The sequence below is a fragment of the Capricornis sumatraensis genome, chromosome 16 (genome assembly GCF_032405125.1).
Source record: "Capricornis sumatraensis isolate serow.1 chromosome 16, serow.2, whole genome shotgun sequence".
Classification (NCBI taxonomy): domain Eukaryota; kingdom Metazoa; phylum Chordata; class Mammalia; order Artiodactyla; family Bovidae; genus Capricornis; species Capricornis sumatraensis.
Genome location: NC_091084.1, coordinates 44,786,686 through 44,811,242, shown reverse-complemented (window position 1 = coordinate 44,811,242; position 24,557 = coordinate 44,786,686). Strand labels below are relative to the sequence as shown.

General features: G+C 46.0%; 1 protein-coding gene across 3 annotated transcripts in view; it reads left to right on the top strand.

Annotated features, from left to right (window-relative positions):
* SWAP70 (switching B cell complex subunit SWAP70) overlaps nt 1-14,828 on the top strand; it is a 76,303-nt gene extending 61,475 nt beyond the window's left edge. For all 3 annotated transcript variants that reach the window (XM_068988361.1, XM_068988360.1, XM_068988358.1), the window contains 5 exons: nt 4,325-4,432; nt 5,994-6,160; nt 12,060-12,258; nt 13,209-13,305; nt 13,654-14,828. In XM_068988361.1, coding sequence (XP_068844462.1) covers nt 4,325-4,432; nt 5,994-6,160; nt 12,060-12,258; nt 13,209-13,305; nt 13,654-13,760 — 678 coding nt within the window. In that variant the 3' untranslated portion in view covers nt 13,761-14,828. The remainder of the gene's footprint in view (nt 1-4,324; nt 4,433-5,993; nt 6,161-12,059; nt 12,259-13,208; nt 13,306-13,653) is intronic.
* Nucleotides 14,829-24,557: the final 9,729 nt, after the last annotated feature.

The following is a 24,557-nucleotide window of genomic DNA, read 5'->3' as shown; positions in this document are numbered from 1 at the left end:
ACGTTTCTGAAGTTGGTTGCCAGTCTTACTGGTGTTTCCTTGTGTAACATGAGTCATCTTTCTCTTGTCACTTTCGGCATTTCTGTCTTTTGGTTTTCCACAGTTTTACTGTGATACATACGTGTGCATGGTATGATGTATGTGTTATATGTGTGCATGGTATGATGTTATGTGTTATACGTGTGCATGGTATGATGTGTTATACGTGTGCATGGTATGATGTGTGTGTTAAACTCTTAGTATTTATCTTAATTTCTTGGATGGGTGTATTAATGTTTTCCATCAAATTGGGAAAATTTTCAGTTATTATTTCTTCCAATATTTTTCTACTCCTTTCTCTTTTTTCCTCTCCTTCAGATATTCCCATTTTGTGAATATTGGTGTATTTAATGGTATCTCACATTTCTTTGAGGCTGTTTTCTATTCTGTTCTTCAGATTGGATAATTTCTATCAATCTATCTTTGATAGATTCTTCTGGTATGGGTGAGACCTTCCAGTGAATTTTTTAGTTCAGTTATTGTAGTTTTCAACTGCAGGATTTCTGTTTGATTCTTTTTATAATTTCTGTCTCTTTATTGATGTCTGTTTGAGGGGATATCATCATATCATCTATAATTTCCTTAAATAAGGTTTCCTTAGTTCTTTGAACATATAATAACTTCTTTGAAGTCTTTGCTAAATCCAGAGTCTGGGCTCCTTCAAAGGTAGTTGCTATTACTTGCTTTTTTCCAGTGTATCAATCACACTCTTTCTTGACATATCTCGTAATTTTTTGTTGAAAACTGGATGTTTTCGATGATATTTGTAAGCAATTCTCGATGTGGCTTCCGCCCTTCTCCCAAGGACTTACTGTTGTTTGCTCATTTATTTGCATAGTGACTTGGCTGGACAATTACAGTGAAGTCCATTTTCCTCATGATATGCAGCCTCTGACTGTCCTCTGTCAAGGCACAACCTTGGGGATGGGTACAGTGTCCTGGAGTAACCAGGGTATCAACAGAGCTTTTATTTTTTATTATTAAAAAAAATAATTTGTAAAGGTTACGCTGCGTTTATAGTTATTACAGAATACTGGCTCTCTTCCCCATGCTGCATGACGCATCCTGGAGCCTGCCTTTATCCAGTGGTTTGTGTCTCCCACCCCTCACCCCTGTATCTAGCCCCTCCCCTTCTCTCCTCACTGGTAACCACTGGTTTATTCTCTGTATCTGTGAGTCTGTTTCTTTTTTGTTATATCCGCTAGTTTGTTGTATGTTTTTGATTCCACTGATAAGTGATATCATACAGTATTTGTCTTTTTCTGTCTGACTGACTTCACTTAGCATAACACCCTCCAAGTCCCCACACACTGCTGCAAATGGCAATGTTTTGTTATTTTTTATGGCTTAGTAGTATTCCGTTGTATATTTGTATGACCACATCTTTTCTATTCATTCATCTGTTGATAAGACACTTAGATTGCTTCCCTGTCTTAACAATAATAAGTAATGGGATGCATATATCTCCAAATCAGTGTTTTTGTCTTGAAGCTCCTACCTTGTCACCCAGGAGTGGAATTGCTGGGTCATGTCGTAGTTTGCTTTTTAGTTGTTTTGAGAACACTCCATAATGTTTTCCACAGTGGCTGTGCCAATTTACATTCCCACCAACAGTGTACAGGGTTTGGCTTTTTGCCCCTAAATCTTTTATTTATTTACTTATTATTTTTGGCTGCACTGGGTCTTTGTTGCTGTGTAAGACGCTTACTCCTTGGAAGAAAAGTTATGACAAACCTAGATAGTATATTCAAAAGCAGAGACATTACTTTGCCGACTAAGGTCCATCTAGTCAAGGCTGTGGTTTTTCCTGTGGTCATGTATGGATGTGAGAGTTGGACTGTGAAGAAGGCTGAGTGCTGAAGAATTGATGCTTTTGAACTGTGGTGTTGGAGAAGACTCTTGAGAGTCCCTTGGACTGCAAGGAGATCCAACCAGTCCATTCTGAAGGAGATCAGCCCTGGAATTTCTTTGGAAGGAATGATGCTAAACCTGAAACTCCAGTACTTTGGCCACCTCATGCGAAGAGTTGACTCATTGGAAAAGACTCTGATGCTGGGAGGGATTGAGGGCAGGAGGAGAAGGGGACGACAGAGGATGAGATGGCTGGATGGCATCACCGACTCGATGGGCGTGAGTCTGAGCGAACTCCGGGAGTTGGTGATGGACAGGGAGGCCTGGCGTGCTGCGATTCATGGGGTCGCAAAGAGTCAGACACGACTGAGCAACTGAACTGAAGTGAACTGAAGGGCTTTTCTCCAGTTGTGATGTGTGGGCCCCTCATTGTGGTGGCCTCTCTTGTTTTGGAACACGGGCTCTAGTGCAAAGGTTCAGTGGTTGTGACACACGGGCTTAGTTGCCCTGCGGCATGTGGGATCTTCCTGGACCAGGGGTCGAACCTATGTCCTCTGCACTGGCAGGTGAATTCCTAACCATTGGACCACCAGGGAAGTCCTGTTGTTTTTTTTTTTAATGTTAAGTTGTGTGAGCTGTTTATGTATGTTGGATATTAGTCCCCTTATTGGTCATATTATTTGCAAATATTTTCTCCCATTCGGTAGGTTGTCTTTTCATTTTCTTGATGGTTTCCTTTGCTGTGCATAAGTTTTAAAGTTTAATTAGGTCCCATTTGTTTTTGCTTGTATTTCTTTTCCTTTAGAAGATGGATTAAAAATATATTGCTGTAATTTATGTCAAAGAGTATTCTGCCTGTGTTTTCCTGTAGGAGTTTTGTAGTATCTGGTCTCACATTTAGGGCTTTAATCCGTTTTGAGTTTATTTTTGTATGTGGCATCAGGGTTCCGCCTCCACCTCTGATCTCTCTGTTAAGTTGGCTGCCTCAGTTGGCATCATGTTCTCAGGCATTCCTCTCACAAGGTTCTCTGTTGTTTTCAACAATGCCCTGGGGCCTAACTTGCCCCACAGTCTGATTTTTAAATTCTGGCCCACATTTGGTCTTTGAGGCCTGACTTTGAAACTTGTTCCTAATACATGGGGGCTCTTTGCTGTCTTCCCCTGTGTCCCCTCTCAGACTTCTAGCTGGCCTGTGATTTAGTTTGTTGATCTTGTTGACTGAAAAAAACACACAGCCTAAAAGTTGAGAGTTATGTTTTATCTGGTGCCTTTGCTGAGGACTCTGGCCTGGGAGAAGGCTTCTGAGCTCTGAGGAGCTATTTCAAAGAGATACGCAGGGAGCCAGGATTTATAGGAGTTTTTGTTGGAAACAAAACAAAACAAAACCATGTAGTTAGTGCTTATCACAAAAAAACAGATATTTCAAGTTAATGATTTTAGTGCTTTTCTATATATAGGAAGATACAGATTTTAGCTCATTAAAATGGTTTTGTAGGTATGCATTTTAACTCTCGAGGGCCAGCGTCCTGTTTCTCTCCAACCTGAATTTCCCTCATGGGTCATTGGGATGGCTGCAGTGGCTGATGGCTTGATAGCAGACTTCATCCTTTGTTCATTGGAATGGCAGACAACTTTTTTTTTTTTTTTTTTGTCTGCATCCTCCTGTGAGATACCATATCCTTAGATTGGAAACTGAGAGGGAGCCTTGTGGTCTCGGTTCCATGGCCATGGGTGGAGATGAGGCCGTGCTGTGCTATAGACTTTCACAGTTCTTGCTGAGATTTAGTTGATTTTCTTGGATAAATGTTCTGTTTGCTGTATGCTCTTAGGATAATTCCCAGAGACTTTAAATGATTGCTTTCGGTTTTTCCCTTGTTTCAGTAGAGAACCACCCTTTGGGAAGTTGGGCTTCCCTGGTGACTCAGATAGTAAAGAGTCTGCCTGCAATGTAGGAGACCCAGGTTCCATCCTGGATTGGGAAGATCCCCTGGAGAAGGGAATGTCTACCCACTCCAGTTTATGCTTGCTTAGAGAATTCCATGAACACAGGAGCCTACAGTTCATGGGGCTGCAAAGAGCCGGACATGACTGAGCGACTAACATAACAGCAGCAAGGTTTTAAGCAACAGTGTTAAGATGACAGAACTGCAGTGAGTGCAAGAAATAGATTTGAACTTCACAGATGCATTTGCAAATGAATTTAATGATGACACTAAAATTTTCTTTGCAAAATGTTACAGCTTACTAAGAGTCCCTCGTTTACCCAGTTTGTTTTGTTTGTTGCCTGGGAAAATCGTTGGAATGGAATTGCCGTGGATCTACAAGGTTTATTCTGTCTTTATTGAACACTGAGAATGACTGGCTTCCCCCCTTTCTCTCCAAATGCACTTCCACTGTAACGTTCCCTGCTTTTCTGTGAATGGTTTTTGGGTAGAAACTGGAAGAAGCAGCGTCTCGGGCAGCAGAAGAGGAAAAGAAGCGCCTTCAGACTCAAGTGGAGCTCCAGGCCAGGTTCAGCACGGAGCTGGAGCGCGAGAAGCTTGTAAGTACCGCACTCCCCGGGGTGCTGCTGCTTTAACTTGAAGAGCCCGCCCCCCCATCCTGTCCTGGTCAGCAGAAGGACAGAGGCCAACCTGTGTGGGTGGAGGGGCAGGAGCCGGCCTGGCTTGGTGAAGGGGGAAGACCTGGGAGGCTAGAGTGAGATCATCTTGCCAGCTGTCCCTGCCGCTGACTCGCGGTGGGCTGGCTGTTGGGGAGGTTTTGTGTTTGTTATTAACTCATTATCGGTTTATTGAGCATTTTCTGTGAGCCAGGTATCATGCCAAGGATGTAAAGGTAACTCTTGCTCTCAAGACCTCCAACAGACATTTATGGAGTGGGGTGATAGTGCCGTGGGGACTCCACGTCCTGGCCTGCCTGGGACAGTCCCCGCCATCCTGGTATAATTATTGCTAGCATCCCTTTCATCCTTCAGAGTTTTGGCTTGGAAAACAAATAACTATGGAAAAAAGTAAGCACAGGTTCCATGATATTTCCCCTGTATAAGGAGCAAGAGTGAGGGTTCTGAAGTCATGAGAATATGTGAATGCTGGTCTGTCACTCTTGGCAGCTCTGACTCATCTTAGGGGTTCTCATCCCCACGGTCCAGTTGCTTCAGGCAGTGAGCTGGTTAACTGGAACACAGGTCTCCTCACATTGGGTTACAGTGTGTGGGAGAGGGCTGGGCCCAGGGCCTGCTAAATAGGTGCTGTGACATTTCCTTCAGCAACTTTCTGTGGCTTAGACTTGAAGTGGATGTGTGTGTGTTGAAAGGAAGGCACCCGAGATCTGAGGGGGTGCTGCACCACAGCCAGATCTGGGTTCATGTCCTCTGGTGGTTGCTTATGAGTATTAGTTTCTCTTCTTCAAATTAGGGGGATGTTACATGATCTCTCATGACCCCTGTGAGGATGAAGTAAGCTAATGCAAGTGAAGATACAAACTGCAGAGACATATGCTAGTATGTTTGATATTACATTTATGATGTCCTTGCCTTAATTTTTAAGGCAGAGATTCAAGGCTCTTTAATCCAGAATGGAGAAACCATAAAAGTGTTAGAATGCTAATTAGATGCTTGAGGGTCCCCCAGGTCTGGAGGTGCCCTGGGGAGAGAGAAAGTAGAGGGTGCTGGGCAGCCAGGTAAGTGCAGGAGACCATCTTTCCTTTCCCCCTGATTTTAACCCTTTGGGTGTTCTGAGTGGGAAAGGTTCATTCCTTTTAGATGGATGTGGCTTTACGATAGAAAGGGATTTAAAGAGGAATTATACTGGGAAGTATTTTTTTTCTTGAGTGTGAAATGCAGGAAAGGCAGTGTGAAAAGGATGAGTATACCAGGGCAGCAGAACAGCGTTTGGGTGTAGTTTGTGTGCCTGGACCCTTAAACTGTGTTCTTGGGGATGGGTGTGGTACTCTTGGTCCTCCATCATCAAGGTGTGCAGTACAGGGCCCTGCCCACCCTGAAGGGCTGGGGCTGGGGCTGTGGCCCCGCTCAGGGTGGTGTTGGAGCAAGAGGCTTTCCCGAGGGCGAAGTCAGCCTGGTTTAAACATGACTTTTATACCCTCAGATCAGGCAGCAGATGGAAGAACAGGTTGCCCAGAAATCCTCTGAACTGGAACAGTATTTGCAGCGGGTCCGAGAGCTGGAAGACATGTACCTAAAGCTGCAGGAGGCTCTCGAGGATGAGAGACAGGCCCGGCAAGATGAAGAGACGGTGCGGAAGCTACAGGCCAGGTGCGGCTCGCCTTGTCCTCTGCACTTTGTGTGCCCTGCCTGGGCTCATACGCTTTCTAGGAAGCACTGACTCTGCTGGAGAGGGAAGAGTCTCTGCCACATGGGAGGGACCCTGGAGACTTGGCTGGCTGGGCTCTTCATTCCCAATCTCTCCTGGGAAACCCTTGCTTCTGTGGCTAATGACAGGCCATGTATCTATTTCAAAGTAGTCAGATGGATGTGTTTAGTGTGGTTCCCTGAGTCAGATTCTAGAATGTCCGTGGAACCAGCATCAGCCCTGATGACAATCTGGTTTCTTCCACGTGTTTCAGACCTGAGATGGCCCTCGTGTGGAGGCAGGGGCCTATTAGGCCAGAGCTGCAGCCACTTTGGGGGACAGTGAGGAACTGAGCAGTTTCCATTTGGTCTTTCAGGATTGGTGACATTCCTTACATAATTCTTAGTTTTAGAAGTTCTTGAAACAGATTTTTTTTTTTTCCCTTAGACCTTTTAAAGTCACTATGTATGATAGTCGTGATCTCAGATGAGCACTCTGAATTTTGACTTTGATAGCAGTAGGAGGGACAAAGTAGAATGAAGAGCCCAACGAGCAAATGTCAGCTGCCCTTTCCCAGTTTCTAATTTGCTTCCCCATTAGCTCTATGAGATGTCACGTCAGGGGGTGCAGCACCAGCCACTGCTTCCCCTTAGCTGCAGCTGGTTAGTGCGGGCACACCTCACGCCATTGTAGGAGCGGGTGTGGGATGAGCTGGGATAGATTTTCCATGGCTGCATTTACACATGGCGCTGCAAGAGATGTTTGTTTAATCTTCAGGTAGGAAGAGAGAAAGAAAGGCTTCTTTGTTACGTACGTTGCCAAAAATGACTTTAAAAACAAATTGAAATTTTTGATTCTGTTAAGGAAAAATTATCTTCTAATAGAAGATTGAATGCTTTCCACGTTGCTTGGCACATATGGGTCCCGCAAATGCGTGTTCATCATGGTATTAGCCGGGGTCTAGGGACCTTCACCCACTTGCCATTGGGCAGTGGCAGTGGCACTGTGCAGTTGTGATGTTAACACACCATCCACTGCATGGGAAGGTTCGGTCCCATGTGATTTCCAAAGAGAGACATTCTAAGGGATGTTAGATATTTTTGACCCTCATCATTTGTGATGTGTTGAGTTTATAGATTGCCCTTGTGTAGAGAATTCACAGATGAGATATGCCATATATCTTTACTTCTCTGAAGCTGTGAGGGAGATAAAACGACACGGCAGAGATCAGATCATAAAGGGAACTAGGTAACTCTAGAAATTTATTAAAGTATTAGTTATTTCATGTTTGTAGAATGATGTTTTGAATAAGACAGTTTTGGATAATTAACGGCAGTAATTTTTAATCATTAGTAATCAGAATCATTTATATAAAGCTTTGAAAAATGCACATGTAGGGACTGTTCCAGATTTACCATATCAAAATATCTGTAGATAGGAGCCCAGGCATGAGTATTTTATTTAAAAAGTTCTGGCTAGGGAATTCCCTGAGCTTCCGTGATGGCTCAGTGGTAAAGAATCCACCTGCCAAAGCAAGAGATTCAGATTTGATCCCTGGTCCAGGAAGATTCACCTGGAGGAAGAAATGGCAATGCACTCCCTATTCTTGCCTGGAAAAACCCCATGGACAGAGGAGCCCGGCGGGCTATAGTCCCTGGGGTCACGAGAGTCAGACACAGCTTAGTGACTGAACAACAAGGGGATTTCCTGCGATCCAGTGGTTAGGACTCTGTGCTTCCACCACAGCGGGCACAAGTTTGATCCTTGGTCAGGGAACTAAGACCTTGCATGTCTCATGGCATGGCCAAAAAAAGAAAAAGCTCTGACTAATCATTTTGTACACTCTAATCTCAGTAAATGGAAAAATGGTTTCAACTTGGTAAATGCAAATGTAACTACCACATACAGCTCAGTACCAATAAGCTGAAATTACTACACAAAAGCTAACTACTTTTTCTTGGTGTTTAAAGGCTATCTTAGGCATTTTACTATTCTGTTTTTCTTTTAACTTCGATTTTGGAACTTGAAATGGGCAGACTAGCACCCTCTAGTGGTCATTTTTTAAAGTGTGGTGAGTCCATATCTTTCCCAAAGTCACCAGAGGCTGGGCCTGATTCAGAGGGACATTTTGTCAGACTGACAAAGGGGGCTTTCTCCTTGCTCCCACTCCTCAGGGTACCCTTTTTGGGTAAAAGGTCAAAAGAAATCATCATGGAATTGGGATATAAACGTTTAAGTCTAGCACGAATGAACTAAAAAGCTGAAAAAACTTCCATTTTAATGGAAAAACAAAAAACCCAGAACAAGAAGACCCAGATGGCTCAAGTCAAAGTTCTTGTATTTAAACGATTCGAAACTTAAGACACTGACAGAGGAGAGACCATCCACGGGAAGAACAATGAGATGCCAAATGTTCCAAGAGTGACTTGCTATTGCTTAGCGCTAGGACAGAGGTTAACTACAAAGCCCTCTCTATACACCCTCAGCGACGATTATGTTACAGTTCACTGAAGTGCCTGTGTGCTCAGTCATGAAACATAATCTTAGCTGTAGGGTGTATACAGAGGGCTTTGTAGTTAACCTCTGTCCTTGTTCCAAGCAATAGCAAGTCACTCTTGGAACATTTGGCATCTCATTGTTCTTCCAGTGGATGGTCCCTCCTCTATCAGTGTCTTAAGTTTCCCCAGAGATACTTTTAATCGCGAATTATTTAAATACAAGAACTTTGACTGGAACCATCTGGGTCTTCTTGTTTTGGGTTTTTTGTTTTTCCATTAAAATTGAAGTGGTGGTGGTATTTTTTAATGTGTAAGGTTATCTAGCCTCTTCTAAGTGGAACTCAGAAGGAAACTGTTCATTTACCATTTGGACAACTCAATTACTGGAAACTTCTTGAGACTGAGCCATAGTCTGTCCCATTATGACTTCCACCCACTAAATTTTTATGTTTGTAAGGCCTGGGAGCACACTCTGGTCAGGCCTGTGTCCCCAGCAACAGGTGCATTGTCTGGCACATGGTAAGTACCCATGGAATTTTTTTGAATGGGTGGATCCAAGTTCTACCCTTGGGGCCATATGGAACAACAGTCTACACAACAATAGATGGCCCCGGACTGAGGATCTGGGTTTGATTCCCAGCCATTGTACTGTCTAGCTGTGTAATTTTTAGAAAAGTTACTTCACTACTTTCAGCCTTCAGTTCCTTATATGTAGTAAGCTCATAGGATTGTTGTGAAGGCTGAAGAGGGTGGTGCTTGCAAAGAGTTTAATGTCTGGATTTGGTCGTCATCGGAGTTTGTTGGTTTCTGTTCCTTTATATCTCATTTGCAGATGGAGAAGAAATGTAGTGTATAGAATGTCAAAATAAGCATTCAAAAAAGATGTTGACAGGCTGGAATGCTGGTTGTAGAGCAAGAAGATAATTTAAAGTATCAACAGAACAAGTACAGGATCCAGGAGACTTGGCTTAAAAGCAATTCATTTGAAAAGGTTCAGGGTTTTACTTCTCTGATATAATTGATTGCCAGAAACCTCATATACTCATATACTCTCAGGCAGTCTTCATGAGCATTCAGAGCAAATGAGCTAATAGTCCCATCATAACAGTATGAGCTGGCATTTATTCAGTACTTACAATGAGGTAGGCACTGTTCTAAGAACCTTACCTGCATTATCACATTTAATGGATAAGCAAGCCTTTGATGGTGGGAGTAGTTCCTAGTGGGGCTTCCCAGGTGGCGCTGGTGGTATAGACTCTGCCTGCCAGTGCAAGAGATGCAAGAGATTTGGGTTGATTCCTGGGTTGGGAAGATCCCCTGGAGTAGGAAATGGCAACCTACTCCAGTATTCTTCCCTGGAAAAACCCATGTACAGGGGAGCCTGGCAGGCTGCAGTCCATGGGGTTGCAAAGAGTCAGACACTACTGAGCATACACACACACACACACACACACACACACACACACACACGTAGTTCCTATTCCTTTTTTCATAAATGAAGAAATTGAGGTACAGAGAGGTTCGTCTTTAGTCAGGAGTCCTGTTTGCAAACCAAAAAAACCAACTTGGGTTAGCTAAGGCAATCAAAGCGTTTTTTGGAAGGTTCTTGAGAAATTCACCAATTCCTCAGAAAGGCAGGTGGCCAGGCCCTGAACACAGGCAGGAACCAAGGGAGGCTGGGCAGACCAAACAAGGCCAGGGGACGAGCCCAGTGAGGGTGTCGCTGATGCAGACGTTGGCACCATGGGTTTGTCAGTCTGTTGTCCCCATTGCTTCTGCCATCACTCAACACTCCGTGTTGCTACCACCAGCAAGATGAACTCTCCACTGTCTCTGCTCTTGTGAGTCAGTGGTTTTACGAAGTTCTAGGAGTGACAGCTGCTTAGCCAAGCCCAGCTTCCACTGCACCCCAGCTTCCTGGGGCAGAAGGGCAGGGGCGGTGGCTTCTGTGTTGGGAGATGGACCCCGTTTTTCATCAAGACATCCCTGGACACGTGAAGGGGATTCAGTGCTGGGCAGCCTCACCTGCAATGTCTCTTGCCCTCCAGACTTTGACCACCAGGATGAAGAAACCGATCTTCCAGTCTCATTCACTGGTTTATCCCCCATGTCTAGGAAAGCACGTGGATGGTGTATAGCATACACACTCTGGTCAGCCCCGGGTGGCAGGGTAGCGTTCACTGCGATGTCACATCCGAGAGGCAACTCAGAGGGAGCACACTGGCCCTTCGTGGAACCCGGGGGACGAGATCGGAGAGCGCATCCTAGTTGAGAAAACGTTTAAGGATCAAGGCTGCCCAGAAATAAACTGACCCGGTTGTGAAGCAGTGGCCCATCACACCCGGTTGGAGGCCACCCTGTAGGATGTCACTGAGGGAACTCTTACAGTGGTGCAGGATCGGGGTGCTCAGATAGCAGCTGTAGGGTCGGTCACTGTATTTCTGCTGCTGTTGGCTTTAGACGTGCAAATGCTCTTAACCGGCCTGCTGTGAGGTTTGTTACCGTAATGCTGACGATCAAGCCAGTAGACGTGCGTCCTGTCCTGGGCCGGCGTCTAACCACATTGTCTACACTTGGGGTACAAGTTAGTTTATTTATTAAACACCTGCTTAACCTGGGATATCCTCCAATAGGTAGCCTGTTATTAAAAGATAACATTTTGAAGTCATGTGGGCCTGGGTTGAAATCCGTTGCTTACCTGTGCGTCATACTTTGGAACCCTTTGACTTCATCTGCAGGGACAATAACACCTTGCAGAATTCTGGGGGGATCACAGGAACGAAGGCAAAGAGCCTGGCGTGTAGTGCTGGGTCAGTAGATGGCCCATCTACCTTTTGCTTCCTTCTACCATCTGCTTCCTCTACCTCTCGTCAGCTCCTCCTCCTCTGTCTTTGTTGGTGTGTCAGCTTTTCCCTTGGTAATAGGTTTCTGCTAGATAAAAAACTGTTTTAATGTTGTAGCAACCAGGCAGATTTCAAAACTCAGCCCTGCCACCTGCCTGTCAGGTGAATGACCTGGGCCAGGTCACTTACCCTTTGTGCCTCACTTTCTTCATCTCTGAACTGAATAATAATAGTACGTAAGCCTATTGTGAGGATCAGTTGAAAAAATGTACTTCTTTCTTGGCCCATTGAGCCTTCAGTACATGTTATTTTTAACTTTTTTTTTTTTTCATAAAAGGATGAAACAGAGCTTGGAGCAGACCCGTGGGTCACCTTGCCCACAAATCTGGGCCCCTCTGGCTCCTAGTTCCCTTCTTGTGAGAAGAGAGGTGGTTAGATGACCTCCAGGCTCCTCTGAGGCTCTGCTGTGCTTTGTCATCTTCTGGGTCGGGTGCGGTCACCCTGAGCTCTCTGTATTTCAGGCTGCTGGAGGAAGAGTCGTCCAAGAGGGCCGAGCTGGAGAAGTGGCATCTGGAGCAGCAGCAGGCCATTCAGACCACAGAAGCGGAGAAGCAGGAGCTGGAGAACCAGCGCGTCATCAAAGAGCAGGCCCTCCAGGAAGCCTTGGAGCAGCTGCAGCAGCTTGAGCTCGAGCGGAAACAGGCACTTGAGCAGTACGAGGTCATTACGCCCATCCCTGCAAATACATGCATTTAAATTCTTAAACATTTAAAAGCAAGAGGATATTTGCTCTGCCATAAAAAGCGGTGTGAGAATGTTGCTTAGCTATGAGTAAGGGTTTTTCATAGGCGATGAGGTATAACAGTTGGAATTCAGTTGGGAGACTGAAACCACACAGTAATTTGAACAAGGAAGGTTTAATATAATTAGCTATTAACTACAACAGGGTACCTACTGAGCAGCCAGAAAACTCTTAAGGATACAGGAAGAGCAGACACAGGAAGCAGCCACTGCCCCCACCCCTGCTGAGACAGAGCACGCAGGGAAGGAACACACACTCTTTGCTCTGTAAGCCCAGTGCTGGGATCCAGTCCTCCTTGGAGAGGGCATGGCCTTGGCCCCTGGACGGCAGGAAAGCCCAACGAGGCGCTGTGATGGGGAAGCTACCCTCTGGGGCACTGGTGGCAGCTGCCCACAGGGGAGGTGCTACTGAAACCCACTGGAGTGGACACCGTGGGTGTCCCACGTGCCACGAGAGCTGCTGAGATGAGCACAGTGGAGCCTGGAGGCAAAGCCCCCACCTCTTCCAGTGTCCTGCCAGCTCCTCCACTGACGAAGCTTAAGGGGCCCCGCTGGCGAGGGTCACAGGCAGGACAGCGAAGGGTGGATTTGGAGTCAAGAGGCAGTAAGGCGTCACTGGCACAGGAGTATCTTATACATCATCTGTAATTAGTGTGAATTAGGTCCTTGGGGGGCTTACGGCAGGTTATTTAACTGCTCCGAATCCTAGTCTCCACCTGTGTACCATGGGGGTAATAATAGCCCGTGTTTCTGTGGCTGGAATGACTTAATGAGATAATCCACAGGCATGGAGCAAGTACCCAATCATTGTTATTTGGCTCTTAAACTACCTGTGTGTTTGCAGAGTCTAAAGTCTGCTCTTGTTCCAGGGAGTTAAAAAGAAGCTAGAGATGGCAACTAAGACGACCAAGAGCTGGAAGGACAAAGTGGCCCATCATGAAGGATTAATTCGATTGATAGAACCAGGTAACACATTCTCTGAAGTAATCAGATATTTAGTCAATTTTTCTGTTTTATTTGTGTACTTGAATTGTGCTAAAAAAAAAAAAAAAAAACTTTCTTAGCCCAAATATACAGGAACCCAGCTCTTTGCAATAAATTTTTCTTGAATTTCTTTTGCCTTTTGATAGATGAGAAGGCCTGTTTAATTCCCTTTGTATACATCTTCTGATGGTTTTGCCTCCTATGACCTTTATGGATATTCCTCAGAGAAGAAAATAAAGTAGAAAAATGTATTCTCTTGTCTATAGAAAAATGATAATGTTAATTGAAGCATATATGACCTTGTAGGTTTGATGCGTGTTTGTCTCTTAGGTTCAAAAAATGCTCACCTGATCACTAACTGGGGCCCGGCAGCTTTCACCCAGGCAGAGCTTGAGGAACGACAGAAGAGCTGGAAGGAAAAGAAGACCACAGAGTGAGCCTAGCCATGTCAGCTGTGCAGGCTGCAAGCGTCGCTGCAAAACTTCGTGCTAAAGACAGAAGGACCTGGCTTTTCTGCTTCTAACTTCCAGCACCTCCTGTGGGGTCAGTATACTAAAGAAGCCTTCTTATTTATCTGCCAGTAAGGAAGGGCTTAACTGAAAAGAAAAAAAAGTCAACTCTTTATTTACTCTTTCTTTGAAAACCTCAGCTTCTGAAAATTCCCTTCAGCTCCCTCAGATTCTTTTCCGAGGAGGCGGTGCACAGACAGCCCAGTGGCGTGTGACCAGGAGCCAGGAGGCGCTCAGGTCACTGGGTATCGGAACCTCTGTGGGCTGGGGCTGTTGTTTTCCAGCAGCGTATTTCCTCCTCCGAGTGCTTGTTTCTCAACTAAGTGGGCCACTCTGCTTACCACGGTCTGCGGTAGACGTGGACTGCCTCTGACCACGGCTGCTCAGCTGGAAAAGGCCCTTCTCCTGGACGTGGTCCTCGCTCGGACCAAGGGGTTGCCATTCGTGTCTTTGGTTGCGCAGGTTTAATGCCGTGTGAGCGACTGGCATCCAGCTCCAGAGGCACTGTCGCAAGGGGGCAGAAGTCTTTTAAATAATGCTTTGGCTGAGATAGATACTTGAGAATCAAAGATAACACAGAGATAAACTAAGTGAATCCCATTCAGATTGATGTTTTGATACTAACTGAGTTCTTCCTAATATTTAAAATGGTTTCAGCCATCCATGTGCTGGCAGACCCCTCGGTTTTACGTTTGTAGTTACTGTACAGAACATCTCTGTGGTGTGTGTGAATGCTTGTCCTAATCAGACCTTTGCCTTAATAAACAGCAATATGATCGTTCCTAGAAATTATACATGAAAAAAAGTTTTTAAAATGTATTTTTGTGATGTGCTATGTTGAGAGGGAACAAAATATTTATAATTTTCAAACATTCTTACCTAAATATTGTACAATGTAATATGCTGAACTTTCTTAATTTTTTGGCTAATTTTCTAAGATATGTTAAAAATGTTTTGTATGGTTCTTGTTTGTTTGTTTTAGTCAAATGGAGTCGGTAAGAAAATAAAAACATACGGAAGAGCATGCGCTTTAAGCTGTTTGATTTAACAGAACAGGGGGGTAAGGTTGTGTGTATGTGTGCATGATTCCATGTAATGAGGTGAACTTGGATTTAGGGACACTTCCTGAAATACTGGATTTGCAGTTTGTACCCCCCAAACCAACACTGGCATGAAGTTAGCTATGGCCTCGAGTTTGCCGTTTGAGTCACTGATGTGGGAAACCATGGTGGATGCGTCAGCTTACAAGCGGGAACTTATATGGATAATTTCTCCCTCGTCCTTGCTATTCCCTCCTAATCCTTTTACCTCTGCTTTCCCGAATTTTCTTTCCTGCCTCTCCTGTTTTTCTTTCAGTTTTTACCAGAGTAAACAGTGTGGGTTTTTTTTTGTTTTTGTTTTACACGGTTGCCAAGATTAAAAAATGCCTTTTGTGGATTAAGCAGGCCTACTCAGTCCAGCCTGATTGTGTCTTGGAAAGCTGAAATGTGGAGGGGCAGTGTCTGGAGACATTTTTGGTGGTCACTACTGGGAGTGTTACTGGCATCTAGAGGGGAGAAGCCAGAGTTGTTGCCATATACCCTGCAAGTCATGGGACTGTCCTTGTAACAAAATTACCTGGCCTGATAAACATTCTCTGCAGAAAGGCACGTTCTGGTCCAGAACAGAACAGGCTCTTGGTGTCAGGGTTTCCCTAGGAGGGGTGTCAGGAGTTGACCTCTTTGGTGTAAATGGAGTGCATGTGGGAGGACATTGGCTGGGTGCTTGGTGAGCGGGCAGAGGGCAGGAGCCGAGGCTCGCCCTGTGTGGGGCATTGAGCTTCAGAGACTCTGTAAAGGCCCTTTCCGCTTACGTGCCCGGGGAGTTGCTTTGTATATGCTTTAAAGTCTTCCTGGGACCCAGGCTGCTGAGGCCGGAAATGTAAAGCTGCCATGACCTGGAGTGTGGGGCGGGGCTGTCAGAACTGTTTCAGCAGCTGGGGAGGAATGAGTGTGCAGATTCATGGCCCGGCTGGTAGTGTCCCTCGCAGAGCACCGGTGCCTGTTCCACTTGGCACAGCCTCCATCGTGCCTCCACAGCCGTGCCAGCAAGTCACAGCTGTCCTGGCAGAGCAGGGATGGGGTGACGTCAGGCCGCGGGGAGTGGGAAAGAGGCGCAGCCCAGCTTTTACCAGTTCATAGTAGGGACTCAGCATTGACTGCAAGAATCAGTATTAGGAGTACTTTAAGGTCCATCTCTTTCTTTCCTCTTGCTCTTCTCTCTACTTCCTTCTGTATTTTTATATTCATTTTGAGACCTCAACTTAGGAAGCAAAATGGTGATATCTACTCATGCTAGAGACAACACCTGCCCACAGGCCAATGGTCCCCCCAAGGGAAATGAGGCAGGTGTCCACAAGGAGCCCCTGCAGGAGGTTCACAGCAGCTTTGTTCAGGATGACCCAAAGCAGCAGCAACACCAGTGCCCATCAGCTGAAACAGATCTGTGGATGTGGTGTGTTCAGACAAGAATCCTATACTTCATTTAAAAGTAGCGTTACTGAGAGATGAATTTCACAGCAACGTGGATGAATTTCACAGACGTTGCGTTGAACGAAGAAGCCAAACACAGAAAATACTGTTTGACTCCATTTATATTAATTTCTAGAACTGGCAGAGCTAATTTGCGGATTTTGAAGTCAGAATTGTGGTTACCTGGGGGTGGAAAGGAAAGTTATTGACTGGAAACAAGTGAACTTTCTGGGATGCTGGAAATGGGTAGTGGTTACAGAAGTAAAATATATTCTACTCAAGATTTGTAGTTTGCTCTTTTGTAACTAGTGCCTCTAGAGTACTGGGCTGGCTAGCCCCTGGGGTCAGCTGGTCCAGAGTCCTCCCTTTGCAGAGAAGGACCTGGAAGAGGACCAACCACATCTATCCAGGAACAGCTGACCATCTTCTAGGATGTGGTTCATGACGCCACCTGCCTCCTCTGGGTTCTTTAAATACATTTGACGTCACACGGTTTTATCGCAGTGTGTTTCTGTCTCCCAGCACACAGCTGGTTCCGTGTCCCTGCTTCACCCCTCTGGAGGAGTGGGCCCTGACCCCTTCTTGTCCTGTGCCTAGCTTCCATTGACCTTTCTGAGGTTGCTGAGTCTTTGCCCTTGGGGAGTGGGTAGAGATGTGGTGGGCACTGAATTCCATCCAGGGCTAGCCTCAGATTCCTCGTCCACGTCTATTACGTAGACACAGCATACCGGTTCTCAGGGTCGTTCACCCACAGGAATGAAGGCCTTTCTCCCTGTTATGTCCACCTCCTCAACAGCTGTCCTCAGGGCCCGGATGAGGGCCGGAGGACGTGATGAGTGGGAGACGGAAGCTTTGTCTAAAAGCCTCCACTCCAGTCAGCCCTGAGCCCCGCATCCTGCCCTTCTTCCCCCTCTAAATCTCTCATTTCCTGTCCCAGGTCCCCCAGCCTCTTGCCCACAGTCAGCACTCTGCTCTGAGTAGCAGCCCATGATGGGTCTCTTGATTGCAGGGTGTCTTAGGTGTTCCTCTTTGAGTTCATCCTGTGTGGGCCTCTCTGCACTTCCTGGACTTGGGTGACTCCTTTCCCAGGTTCGGGAAGTTTTTAGCTATTATCTCTTCAGATGTTTTCTCAGGCCCTTTCTCCTTCTGGGACCGCTATGAGTACTGGTGCCTCCTGATGTCCCAGAGATCGCTTAACTCTGCCTATGTCCACCTCACTTAGTTGTTCTTCTGGGGCTTTGTCTTGTTCCTTCTTTCCTAGGAGGCCCAGGCTAGTGCTGACTCACTGAAGGATAGAGTCAGGGTCCCGAAGGCTCTGGGGCTGCTGCCCACCCACTGGCAGGCAGAGCTGGTCCCTGGAGTCTGGCTGGAGGGCCAGGGCTCCTGGAGTTCATTTTAGATCATTTGCGGGGGGTGGAAGCAGTTCCTGACTCACTTGGGTAAGGAGCCTGGCGTGTCCTGAAGGTTGCGGTGGTCTGCTAGTGGACAGGGCCAGCCAGGGCCCAGTTGGGGCATTGCAGCTTTCTGCTTCTGGTGTCTGCCCCGATAGTGGGAAGGGCTGAGTCTGGAGACAGCTGTGGGCTCTTTGGTCTTTAAGCAGCCTATTTGCTGGGCCGTGTCTCCACCCAGTTAGTTGCTTGGCTTGAGGAGTCTTAGCACCTGCAGGTTGTTAGGCTAATGAGCTGGAGGGAGATTTTCAAAATGCGGTCCCCTAGCCTCAGCCTCAGCTAACGCCAGCATCCACACAGCTTCTAAGAAGGGCTGCTGCCCGTGTCTGTCCTCAAGGTGAGCTGCAGCCGTGCCCCCATCTTTCCAGGAGACTCTCCAAGACCAGCAGGTAGGTCTGGCCCAGGCGCCTATCACATTACTGCTTTTGCCCAGGTTCGCGTGGGATTTTGTGAGCCCTCTGAGAGTGGAGTCTCTGTTTCCCTGGTCTCAAGAGGCTCCCCAGTTAAGCCCCACAGGTTCTTCAAAAACAAAATATTTGGGGGGCTCCTGTTCCCAGTGCTGGACCCCTGGGGCTCTGGGGCCTGATTTGGGGCTCAGAATTCTTGCTCCTGTGGGAGAATCTTTGCAGTGTAATTATTCTCCAGTTTGTGGGTCGCCTCCACCCTGGGTTGATGGGGTTTAATTATATCGTGAGTTTGTTGCTCCTACTTGTTTTGGTTGAATTAAGTTCTGTGGACCCTACTCGGGCCTAGCCTGGCTGAGGCTCTCGACTTTAGCAGGGTAGGGTTCTTTTTCTGTCGGGATTCAAGAAGCCAGTAATGGAACCAAAGTTGAAATTGACACAGCATAAGCTTTACTCAGTGGCCAAAAAAATGAAGAAGCAGGAACTAAGTTCACAAATTAGCTTCTCACCCACCTGGCAAGAGGGATTCAATTATAAAGAGTAACAACGGAGGGAGGAGTGTGACTAACTCTGGGGAGGCCTGTGCTGTAGTCTGTGGGGAAGGGGCAGGGCATTTTTGGGGCAGTGGGGGTGCCATCCCCTGACTTTCCCTTTTTGGTCCTTGGTGTCTGGTCTTGGCCACTGGTAGGTGTGTTATTTAATATGCTAATATAGTAAATTCATATAATGAGACTCAGGGTCTGCTGGAGGTCAGACTCAGCACCATCTTTGTGCTAGCTGGTTCCATCTAGGTTTTTCTCTCTCTTTTTTTTAAACATTAAAAATCTGCTTTTCTTATTCAGTAATGCAGAGTTTTACCAGAAGGCTGATAAAAAAACAATCTTTGAAATGTCACCAAAATAAAATCTTGATATACAACCCAAGTTGGTATATCACTAAAATATATTCTTAACAGAATAAAAGCCTATAGTCAGAACACTGGTTGAAAACATAGAAGCTCTATGGAGGCAGTAAACTGGGAGCTAGTCACGTTTGAAATTTGCCGTCAGTGTTTCATTGTTGAAACCGAAGTTAGAGTAAATTGAACTGATGGTATAAGCTAGTACCGTGGTTTTCTACCAGATTCTGGAAGAGTAGGATTATTGGAGGAGAGCTTTTAGCTTATAAACTTAAATATCCGTTTTTGTGGGGTTTTCTTCTTGTGTGTGCGTCGTTTCACTTCTTATCTCTGGACCCTTTAACTTAGATTCATGTCCCTTCCTGCTAACGGTGGGGGAGGTGGGAGTTGTGAGCAAGGACACTCCTGCTAAAGGGTGGTGATTCATGGGTTTTGAGCAAAGACTTGGAGCAGCTCCAGCAACTCTCCTTTGTGTCTTTGGTTGTAGAAGATCTTTCCTGGTAGGTTCTGGTCTTTCCCACTGATGGTTGTCCTGTGGATCCTTGTGATTTTGGTGTGCCCGGGAGAGGTGAGCTCAGGGCTCTTCTTCACCACCGTCTTGGCCGGTCTCGCCCACATGGGTCTCTGAGAGCAGTCTTCTTGGAGCCCCAGTTTCTGTTTCCTCCTCTGTTCTCAAGGTCGCTGCCCTTCCTGCATCAGCCAGGGCCACCCTGGGCTGGAGCCCACAGTCTGGCTTCAGGGGTGCCGGGACTGCTGCCAGCCCCATGCTCACCTGTCCGCCCTGCCGCTCTGAAGCCCAGGCCCACCTCCTCCTAGCAGCTGCACAGTGCTGCCACCCTCCGCTGTCTGTCCCCCCATGGAGGGCGTATGCATCTGAAATATCTCTTCTCAGGGAGCATGCAGGGAACCCAGAAAAGGTGTAGAAGTAGCTTTCATGCCCGAGTCCCAAGGCCCTGCTCCCACAGCACTATCAGCAGTGAGATAAAGGGTCTGCGTGAATGTTCTTTCTACAGTGGCTGCCCTCACAGCCTGAGGTTCTAACTGGTCAATGCCTGGCTTTCATAAGTACCAAGCTGGACCTGCTATGTAGCCCAGGGAACTCTGCTCAAAGTTACGTGGCAGCCTGGATGGGAGGGGAGTTTGGGGGAGGATGGATACATTATATGTATGACTGAATCCCTTTGCTGTCCACCTGAAATTATTATAACGTTAATTGACTGTACTCTGACATAACACAGACACACAAGTCTATGCCCTATATAATCATCATTTAATTACCCCTGTGAATATTTGTAGGGACTGGAATCTAATGGGAATTGAACTGTTTAATGTGTTCTGTAATAAGCTGATGTACATGCTCATGAACATGCGGTAGATAATTCGTGCTACATATGTGTTACGTATGAAAAAGCATGTGTACTTATATATGTGGAAGGTCACATGCACAATGTACATAGGAATATTAGTTTTTAAGATACCATTTTTTAATACTAAAAGTACCTAAAGATACTGTTATTGTCTCATAAACAAGTTGTTCAGGGACTCATTTAAGTAGAATTTCAGTTTTGGGTGCTGACGGTAGAGCTGGAGCCTCTTACTTGCATCACAGGGAGATATATTATTCTCTTTCCCTGATTTAGAAGAACAAAATAACAGATATACTACAAAGGCTGTTCATTTTAAGAGGTTATTTTTAATAATGCTAGTTACTGGTATAAGGACTACAGTTCTAAGACAGTAGATCTCCTTTGTCCAGTGATACTGCATGGGTGATCAATGATTTGTCTTTCTATTCATGTTTTCCCCCCCCCCAAGACTCCTACATGAGTTTTATTTAAAGCACAAATAAATATCTTTCCATAATGGCAAATGGTTCAAATACGAATCATTGACTAATATAGGGCTTTAAATATGAAACAAAATTGTTTTTAAAGAAATAAAATAAAGGTTATATATATATACTAAAGGGACCTGGAGTCTACAAGCAGATTCCAAAAATGAAAGGAGTGGAAAATCTGTGGTGAAACCAGACGCCACACCCGTGCCTGGGAGAAGGGCCACTAGACAGCATTCAGTCAGCTGAAGATGGACCGACTGGTAGCCGTGTGTCCACACAGAAATCTCAAGTTGTTTCCACTTGTGTAGAATCATCCAGATCTTCCCCAGACTGCAGGGACAACTCTGTGGCTTTCTTCTTTCCCATGTTCCCAACAAGGCTACATAAAGTTCAGTGCTCGATGAGCTGCATACAGTAGCAGTCCCTTAGGAGCCAACATGCCGGGTCGGGTTTCCCTGTGAGAAACCTGGACGCTTACAGCCAAATATCTAAATGGGCAGCTCCTTTCGTCTTCCTTCTGCTTATATACAGTATCTCCTTTCAAGACTGCTATGCCCAGCATACTTGTTCCTTCACAAGTCGAAACCTTGAGGTGCTATGAAGGAGATCAACATCAAGAAAAGAAAATTCGATTCAGAAATGAAGAAAACTGGAAGGTATACAATACATCCCCAGGGCATCTTGATAACCCCTGCTGCAGTACAGTTCATGTACTGCTATAGTCCATAGATAAATCATGGCAGCTTGATGAGCTCATGTTCCCCAACTCAGGTACTACCCAGGTAGGAAATACTGGGCAAGAGGAGTTTGCTAGAAGAATTAGAAATTTGAAAATTAACCAAATTTTATCCCTGTGATAATTCAACACTAGTCAGGAGGCAAGTACTGAAGATTAGAAGCTAAGATTGCAAGAGACCCAAGGTATTTTTAATTGTCTAGTTTAGCTGAAGTAGCATTTTGTCCATATAGGATGAGATCCCTGTTGGACTACTAGAGCCTGTTTTATGTAGCAGTAATGGGTGAAGAACTGTTAAAGCTGCAATAATGAATGGGAGGCTAAAGTGGAAGGTGATGAATAGGGTGAGTGGCTTTTATCAACTGAGAATCCTCCCAAGATTCATTTGGCTTGGTTAATGCCAATGTAAGGAACTGCTGAAAAGGAGATTTGTAATGACTGTTGCCCCTCAAAAGGATTTGTAACCTCATGGTAAGATACAACCTATATATGCTGTGGCTATTACCTTAAATAGTAGGATAATTCTGACATTTCATATTTCTAGGAAGGTGTAAGATCCATAATACAGGCCCCTTCTTACATGGATAAATAAGCAAAGAAAGACCAGGAAAGGTTCATTTGCATATAAATATCAAATGATTCATCCATAGTTTGGTAGATATTAAATATAATTTATTGCCAGGAATAACCCTATTAAGATTTGTAAAATTAAATACTGGAGGCTCAAGAGGGAGGGGAATGTATGTATACTTATGGCCATGAAACTAAAAGACGCTTACTCCTTGGAAGGAAACTTATGACCAACCTAGATAGCATATTCAAAAGCAGAGACATTACTTTGCCAACAAAGGTCCGTCTAGTCAAGGCTATGGTTTTTCCAGTGGTCATGTATGGATGTGAGAGTTGGACTGTGAAGAAGGCTGAGCACCGAAGAATTGATGCTTTTGAACTGTGTTGTTGGAGAAGACTCTTGAGAGTCCCTTGGACTGCAAGGAGATCCAACCAGTCCATTCTGAAGGAGATCAGCCCTGGGATTTCTTTGGAAGGAATGATGCTAAAGCTGAAGCTCCAGTACTTTGGCCACCTCATGTGAAGAGTTGACTCACTGGGAAAGACTCTGTTGCTGGGAGGGATTGGGGGCAGGAGGAGAAGGGGACGACAGAGGATGAGATGGCTGGATGGCATCACTGACTCGATGGACATGAGTCTGAGTGAACTCCGGGAGTTGGTGCTGGGCAGGGAGGCCTGGCGTGCTGCAATTCATGGGGTCGCAAAGAGTCGGACACGACTGAGCGACTGAATTGAACTGATGGCTAATTCATGTTGTACACCAGATACTAACACAACATTGTAAAGCAATGAAAATAAATTTAAATTGAAAATAAATCGAAAATATTTGAAACTGAAAATAAATTTACAAAATAAAAGGGAAGGAAAATTTCATCATGATGAGATTTGATGAGGCTGGTAGATCAGTAAGTGGAATGTTAACGATTTTGATGAATGGGCAGGATTTTTCAATGTTTTTAAAAAAAGTACTGAGTTGGAAAGGACCTGAATTTCAGCGTGACGCAGACCTGGGTCCTGCTCATGGTTCCCTGCGGAGTCACCTCAGGCGAGCTGGACTGGGGGTCTGCGGTCTCACAGGGAATGTGTCCTGAGGGTGTCACACCTGGACGCACACAACGCCACCTCTTTCATTGGTGAGGCAATGCACAGCCCTCTCGGGTTTCTTAACCTCACAGACATGCTCTGACTGGCATTTTGTCTCTCTGCGTCTGGTTACAGTCTTGTGGTGAGGGGCTTTCCATCTTGGCCAGAGCTGGTCCCCCTAGTGGGGATTTTGTTGACAGAGTTGTAATCTCTGGGAAAATCCCGCAGGTGACTGAGGTAGGTCAGTCCTGCATGGCTAACCCTCCACAGGCCAGTGTTGCTTCTGAGTGAACGAGTGAGGGCCTCCAGTGAAGGTGCCTCCCAGCCTGGCTTCCCCGTCCCACCACACCAGCCACTCGGATGGCACCAGCAGGCTGTGAGGTGGATCTCAAGGGCCTGGGGTAGAGACCCCCAGGCTCTGGTCTTCCTTCAGGGCTGTGTGGCTTCCTTGCTGGTCATTACAGCTTTTTCTGTGGTGGCCACTGCTGTTCTCCATGTCCCTCTGGGGACGCACCCAGGGCTGCAGCCCCATCACCACACTGGAGGTTCTTCCTGCTTCCCCCTCAACAGCAGTGGGGTACGGCTCCCTCTGGCACTTCAGCCCCGAACCCTCCCAAAGTCCAATCCAGTGCTGGGGAAGGGCGGGTGTCCTCCTCATAAAAGCTGGCTTGTAAATAGCCTTTTTCTGAAAGAAATCCTTGTTCTCAAATGCATTACCAATACAGTCCCCCTGGGCTCCATCTGGCACCCCACTCCAGTACTCTTGCCTGGAAAATCCCATGGACAGAGGAGCCTGGTGGGCTACAGTCCATGGGGTCGCAAAGAGTGAGATGCGACTGAGTGACTTCACTTGGGCTCCATCAGAGCTGATTGACCCCAATTCTCCTCCCATTGGTGGCTTTCACCTAACCCTTATCCTGAGGCTGGGCTTCCTTGGTGGCTTAGCGGGAAAGAATCCACCTGCCACTACAGGAGACTTGGGTTCAATCATTGGGTCAGGAAGATCCCCTGGAGAAGGAAATGGCACCCCACTCCAGCATTCTTGCCTGGAGAATCCCACAGACAGATGAGCCTCGTGGACCATGGTCTATGAGGTTGCAAAGAATCGGCTACAACTGAGCAACTAAACAATCCTGAGGTTAGGGACTCGTTTCCCTTTCTTTCTTCTTAAAGTTAGCACCAGCATACATGGAATCTGGACCATCCACCCCAGCGCTGCCAGTCCTGGTCTCTCTCTTC